Genomic DNA, 6,889 nt, shown 5'->3' on the forward strand with positions numbered 1-6,889 from the left:
TTCTTTTGCAGGAACGCAGCAAACAGTAAACTGGGTTTACTTCTGCTGAAAACTGAAGATCACCGTCTCAGCTGTAACAGAAGCTGCAAAACCCACTTCTGGCCATACTGTGATCATCCACCAGTGTGATTGCATACTTACATTCCCAAACAGCAGTCTCAAAAGAACCCACAACGTCAATTGCCACCTTGTCTTATGGCAAAGAAGGAAATGGCGCCGGTACAAGTGGAGCTGCAGCAGGAACTGCAGTTTTATCACTACTTTGACACAGTTGGCACCCTTTAACGTGTTGTATCCCTTGGTCATCCCTGCCAGGCCACTAGTACAAATCTCTGAGTCTCTGCTTGGTTCTTGCAAAGCCTTGATGACCTTCATGTGCCAAAATGATCAGTTGGTGATGTAAACTGACTGGAAGAATAAGTTGAGGAGCTCTGAACACATTATGTGTTGCACGGAAAACTCCTCTGTCAACCTGAAGTATGGAGGCACATTTTTGGGCAATGCAGCAGATGAGTGAGGGAAACCCTTCACGAGCCCTCTTGCCGTCAGACATTCTGTCACTCTGGTCCGTCTGATGGCATGAAGGGTCAGAGCCACTCATCCATCAGTCAGTCAGTCCGCTCCATACTGTTTTCCACATGTAAAATGTCAGACACATAGCTTTTGTGATCCACCGCCACAGGATCATTAATATATTACATTTCGCATTAATATAAATACATAAATGGATAAATAAATAAAGATATTTAACATTTTTGTAAGGTGTTTGTTTTGATGTAACGCCCTGTTTTAAAGCCACCAATCAGAGAAAAGGACCGTCCCCCTCACCCGGAAGTGGTTCGAAAGTGTTTCCTCCTTATCCTTCTGACAGAGCGAGGGAGTTGTTTTTTGGCTTGAGTGGGCTTTTTAATCGGAACCATGCCTGGTCCAGACAAAGAAACAGACCTGACGGAGAGGCTGGAAGCCTTCCTGTCCGATCTGAAGCGTGGGGGCAGCGGGACCGGGCCCCTGCGGAGCTCCGCGGAGACAGCCCGGGAAACGACAGCCCTGCTCCGCAGGATCACCGCACAGGCCCGGTGGAGCAGCGCAGGTGGGTCAGGCTGCTCTTTTAATTCCACACCTCCAAGTCATAGTTTGGAAGCGTTGCCATGGTCACAAGAAAGGAAAGGGAACCCTAAATTGAATGCAGCAAGCAAAGACGTTGCACTGAATGAATTTCAGTGAAAAGGTGGAAATGTTAAAAAATTCTTAAACTTTTGACCAGTTTAACATGTGTTTGAGTAAAAGCAAAATAGTATTATTCATATGTGATTGTTTGACCTCCAGTAAGAGAGGATTCAACCAATTTAACACAAATATTCTTTTTTACAAAGTTTTTTTACTTTATTTAGATTTTTCCGCCCTTGGAGGATATTTTAATTAATATTTATGTGTGTTTTAATTAGTCTGTAAAATAAAATAAAACTGCCAACATGAAATCAATCTGTAGACAGTCTCTATGTTGCACAAGAATGACCAAAATAAAAGAAAAAGTTTGATCTTGTTTCAGGTGATTTGATGGAAATAATCCGAAAAGAGGGAAGGAGAATGACGGCCGCTCAGCCCTCGGAGACCACGGTGGGGAACATGATCCGAAGGGTCCTGAAGATCGTCAGAGAGGAATACGCCAGGTGAGGATTCCCCCAGAACTCACCTGTGTGTTTCAGGCACACGCAGAAAGACTTATTATTTATCAGACTGAAAATCCTCACCAAAAAATACTTCATTTAATACGTTTATAGTTTCTGTTTCCATTAAAAACATTTTTCATGGTTTATTGGTAAAAAGTTCTTCTGGTTGTATGTTTTGAGTTTCCTTATACAGTTCTGCTCAGAAGTTTACAAATCCTGGAAGAAATTAAGGATTTTAAACGTTTTTTAGAGAACAGGATTGATAACACAAACTTGTTTCACTTGTGGTTAGTGGTTAGATTAAGCCATTTATTTTTAAACGACAGTGTTCACACCTTGAAATCATAAGAACAACAGAAACTCCCCAAATGACCCTGTTCAAAAGTTAACATACTCCAGTTCTTAATACCTTGTATTGCCTCTTTTTGTATCAATAACAGCTTCAGGTCTCTTGTGGTCGTTGTGGATGAGGTTCTTGATTTTCTCTAATGGTAAAAGGCAGAAAACTTCAAGTTCCTTTAAATTGTTGGGCTGTTTAACTTGACGTCTCCCCAGAGTGGCTCAATAATATTGAAGTGAGGAGACTGAGACAGCTACTCCACAACCGTCTACATATTCTGTTGGAACCAATGACAGGTGGGCGTGGCCTTGTGGTTTGGATTGTTGCGTCCCATGAGCACCCCCTGAGCTGAAGAAGTGCTGGTTTTCCTCCAGTATCTTCTGATAAAGTGCTGCATTTATCCGCCATCACTGTGCCTCTGTAGCTCACACATCCCAAACCATCAGCGATCCACCTCCGTGTTTCACAGTAGGAATAGTGTCCTTTTCATCACAGGCCTTGTTGACTCCTCTCCAAATGTAGCGTTTAAGGTTTTGGCCAAAAATGTCAATCTTGGTCTCATCACTAATGGTCCAGAAGTTTGGAGGCGTGTGTCTGTTCTGTGTGGCATATTGTCAGCTGCTTTTTGGCGTCAAAAAGGTTTTCTTCTGGCGACTCGGCCGTGCAGCCCATTTATTTTTCCAGGTGCCTTTTTAATTGTACATCTTGAAACATCCACACCACAGTTTTTCAGAGGGTCCTGGATCACAGCAAGGTTATTATAGTTAACGAAAACGAACGAAAAAACTAAAACTAGAACTGAAAAAACATTTTCGTTAACTGAAATAAAAATAAAACGAGAGTTTTAAAAAAAACGAAAACTAACTAAAACTGTTTGTTGTGTGTATAAAACGGACTGAAACTAAATAATATTAACCCCAAAAAAGACTTAGTTTTCATCTTTGTTAATACATAAGTCTTTTGGGTTGAAATAAAATCTATTTACTTCACGCTGCTAGTTTTACTGTGTATTTGACCCCTGCGGCATCACGTTGTCTGTGACGTCACATGATGTCTGTCAGACACTGCCGGTTAGCGTTGTCATAGACATTTACATGAGCGTGATGGCTGCATTAAAAGTTGGGAGAAAGCGGGAGAGTCCTATTTGGGACTTTTTTTAATATAACAGTGTCGAAAACTAAAGTAAGTGCCTTGTAGTCGAAGCAGGAGACAAAATTTGTGGAACGCTCCTCTAAGGGAAAAACCCTACGAATCTAAAAGTACATTTAAAAAGCGCACACAAAAACGCAAATCAACGGTACCTAGACAAGCTAGCCTGTCGCCCGCCCTCCCCCGAAAAAGAAGCGAGAGCAGATAACGTAATGCTGTTATCGGCTGTTGTATTTTAATTTAAGGATGGTTGTCCTTGTGTCCTCTGAATAATAAGTGTTTCAAAATGGATCTTTGATTGAGTTTTTATTATACAATACTTATTCTGGTGATTTTGAATCATGCACCTGACAAATATCCTAATTTACAAAAAAAAAGAAGAAAAAACTAAAACTAACACTAAAACTAATAAAAACTAAACTAAAACGAAGCAATTTCAAAAAATAAAAACTAGTAAAGCTGCCTCTAAAAACTAATTAAAACTAAATAAATTTAAAAACAAAAATTCAAAACGAAACAAAAACTAAAACTAATAAAAAATCCGAAACTATTTTAACCTTGGATCACAGCTGTGGGGTTTTTCTTTGCATCCCTAACGAGTTTTCTGGCAGAAATGTTCGTGATGGTGGTTTGGTTTCAATAGAACCCCTCACATTTGAACACTGCTGACTGGCATCCTCAGTTCCATAAATATCTTCTTATCCCTTTCCTGTTTAGTACAGATCAGTTACCGTTCCCGTAGATCTTTTGACAAGCTTTCCCCATGGCTCAGGATCCACAAATGTGTTTCATAAAAACAAGGGAAATGATCAGATTAGATACATTTAAAATCACAATGAAAAAGAAATCATTATGGTTGTTATGGTAACTAAATACGTGCTGCTTTTTTTGTTTTTTTTTTTGCGACCATACTGGGCTGATTGCACATCTGGTTTGGTGCCTCTGATTCCTCCAGGTTTTTTTTTTGTTTGAACCCTTTGCAGGTCTCGAGGGAGCAGCGAGGAAGCAGACCAGCAGGAGTCTCTGCACAAAATGCTGACCTCTGGAGGACTCAGTGAGGAGAACTTCAGGCAGCATTTCGCTTCTCTCAGAGCCAACGTCATCGAGGCCATCAACGAGTTGCTGACTGAGCTGGGTAATTTATAATCTACTATCAAACTTGTATCTGGATCTAAATTCCTCAGAAACAGTTTCCTTTTCTTTATTTTTTTTTATTTAACTTTAAGAGGGAACGACGGACAACATTGCCATGCAAGCTCTGGAGCACATCCACTCCAACGAGGTGATCATGACGATCGGGCGCTCGCGCACCGTGGAGGCCTTCCTCAAAAACGCTGCACGCAAACGCAAGTTCCACGTCATCGTGGCGGAGTGCGCCCCCTTCTGTCAGGTATCTGCAGACCTGAGATGATCGCTTCTCCCATAAAAGGCGGTTTTAAAATGTAGCCTCCCATCAGGGACATGAGATGGCGACCCACCTGTCCACAGACGGCATCGAGACGACTGTCATCCCAGATGCCGCCATATTTGCCGTCATGTCCCGGGTTAATAAGGTTGGTCAGGACAATAAACATGTAAAGATGGTGGGATTGGGATTTGCAGCTGAGTTGGGTGATGGTCTCTTTGCAGGTCATCATCGGTACTCAGACGGTTCTGGCTAACGGCGGTTTGAGGGCCGTGAACGGGACGCACACTCTCGCCCTCGCAGCCAAACACCACTCCACACCGCTCATCGTCTGTGCTCCAATGTTCAAGCTCTCCCCGCAGGTGAGACGCCCTCAGAGAACTCTGACTTCCACGGTTCTTCAAACACAGACCATTAAACTTCTTACTGTCTTCAGTTTCCAAATGAAGAGGACACCTTCCATAAGTTCGTCTCCCCTCATGAGGTGCTCCCTTTCACTGAAGGTAACAGCTCCCCCCCATACAACCACTTTTATGTTTTTGTCAACTTTACCAGATTATTTGTGTTTCAGGTGAGATCCTCTCAAAGGTGAACGTACACTGTCCGGTGTTTGACTACGTCCCTCCTGAGCTCATTACCTTGTTTATCTCAAACATTGGAGGACACGCTCCGTCATACATCTACCGTCTGATGAGCGAACTGTACCATCCGGAGGATCACGAGCTTTAATCCACCTAACAAATAAATTATCCTAATTGTTTCTGCTTCTGTTTCTTTGTATTCTCTGCCCCAAGGATGTTCATCCTCAACTCAAAGGGATTTTTTTGTTAGTTGGTTGAAATTCAAAAGAAAAATATGTTGAGTTTCACTTTTAAAAGATCATGTTTTACTAAAAAAATCGTAAAAAGAAATAAGGTATCCGTTACTTTAAGACTGGTTTTCTTATATTTGCTGAAGGCGTCTTGTGTTGGACAGATTTTACTGTTAAATTAGGGGAATTATGATTAAGGATGGGAATCAAGAACTGGTGCTTGAACAATTTCTTGGAAGCGCACTTTATTTCAAACAATTTAATTTTAGATTCTGGTCTGTCAGGTACTTTGGGAAGCTTGTGTTGTGCAGTTTTGTAGCAGAAAACATAGCAGCTAAGTGGCAGAAAGGTTTTAAAGTTTGGTTTCATTTATTGAGTAAAATTTTCTACTTGGTACAGAATAACCAGGTCCACAAAATGAAACAACTGAATACATATGAACATGGTGGTCTATACAGTTGCTTCTGTTCTTTACCAAACAATTTTAAACTGGATCTGATCCAACAATTTCAAATATTAGATTAGATTAACTTTATTCATCCCACAATGGAGAAATTCTCTTATCTTCAGCAGCAAAAGAAGACATTCAGAAATACAAACAGCAAAAAAGGGGCATACACAGAGGATATAGTGACCTTCAGAACAACATTATAGATAAATAACATCAGAAAACATTATAGATACTCTGACAAAGTAAATTAAATGTAAACAAAATTAAATAAGTACAAATACACAGCAAAAGCAACTGTTAAAGAATAAAAAAACAGCTGAAAAACGACTACAACAGTTTGTAAAAATAAATAAAATTAGTAAATGAAAAAGACAAAACACGCGAGGGTCCGTGGAGTGTCGCTGTAACGCGGTGTTGGACAGTCTGATGGCTGTGGGGAGGAATGACCTGCTGTAGCTCCTTCTTGCACTATGGGTGTAACAGTCTGGTGCTGAAGGAGCTGGTCAGCGCCTCTACAGTTTGGTGCAGGGGGTGGGAGGGGTATCCATGATGGATGTCAGCTTAGCCAACATCCTTTGGTCCCCCACCTCCTCCATGTACTCCAGTGTGCAGCCCAGGACAGAGCCGGCCTTCTTAACCAGTTAGTTAAGCCTCCTCCTGTCTCTGCCTGTACTGCCCCCCCGCCCAGCACACAACTCCATAAAGGACCACTGAGGCCACCACAGTGTCATATCAATCTACAAGTACTATATGGAATGTAATCCCATATATTGACCAACTTGGTGGAGTAAACATTTTTTTACATTGTAATTATGAAGTAGATAAGCTCGCTTTTCACTGCCAGACTTTCCTCTCATGGTTATTTATCTACAAACACAACTCAGTTATTGTCAGAAGTCAGAGCTCTGTCTCCCCCTTTGGTCACCGGCAGGAACCGTCTCCAGAAATCTTCAAGTGGATCCAGCCGTCTTTATGTTGTTTTTTTTTATATGATCTGGAACAACAAATATATTATCTATAAACACAAATTTATATTCTTTGATTGCTGGTTCCTAAATAAATA

General features: G+C 41.2%; 1 protein-coding gene across 1 annotated transcript; it reads left to right on the forward strand.

Annotated features, from left to right (window-relative positions):
* Positions 1 to 824: 824 nt before the first annotated feature.
* On the forward strand, positions 825 to 5,326 carry eif2b2 (eukaryotic translation initiation factor 2B, subunit 2 beta). Its single transcript, XM_004083762.5, has 8 exons — positions 825 to 1,090; positions 1,550 to 1,670; positions 4,143 to 4,294; positions 4,386 to 4,549; positions 4,617 to 4,712; positions 4,789 to 4,926; positions 5,001 to 5,067; positions 5,136 to 5,326. Exons 1-8 carry the CDS (start codon positions 919 to 921, stop codon positions 5,291 to 5,293), a joined length of 1,068 nt encoding a protein of 355 aa, XP_004083810.1. The 5' UTR covers positions 825 to 918; the 3' UTR covers positions 5,294 to 5,326.
* Positions 5,327 to 6,889: the final 1,563 nt, after the last annotated feature.

The sequence above is a fragment of the Oryzias latipes genome, chromosome 24 (assembly GCF_053564925.1).
Source record: "Oryzias latipes strain Hd-rR chromosome 24, Olatipes_Hd-rR_3.1".
In the NCBI taxonomy this organism is placed as follows: domain Eukaryota; kingdom Metazoa; phylum Chordata; class Actinopteri; order Beloniformes; family Adrianichthyidae; genus Oryzias; species Oryzias latipes.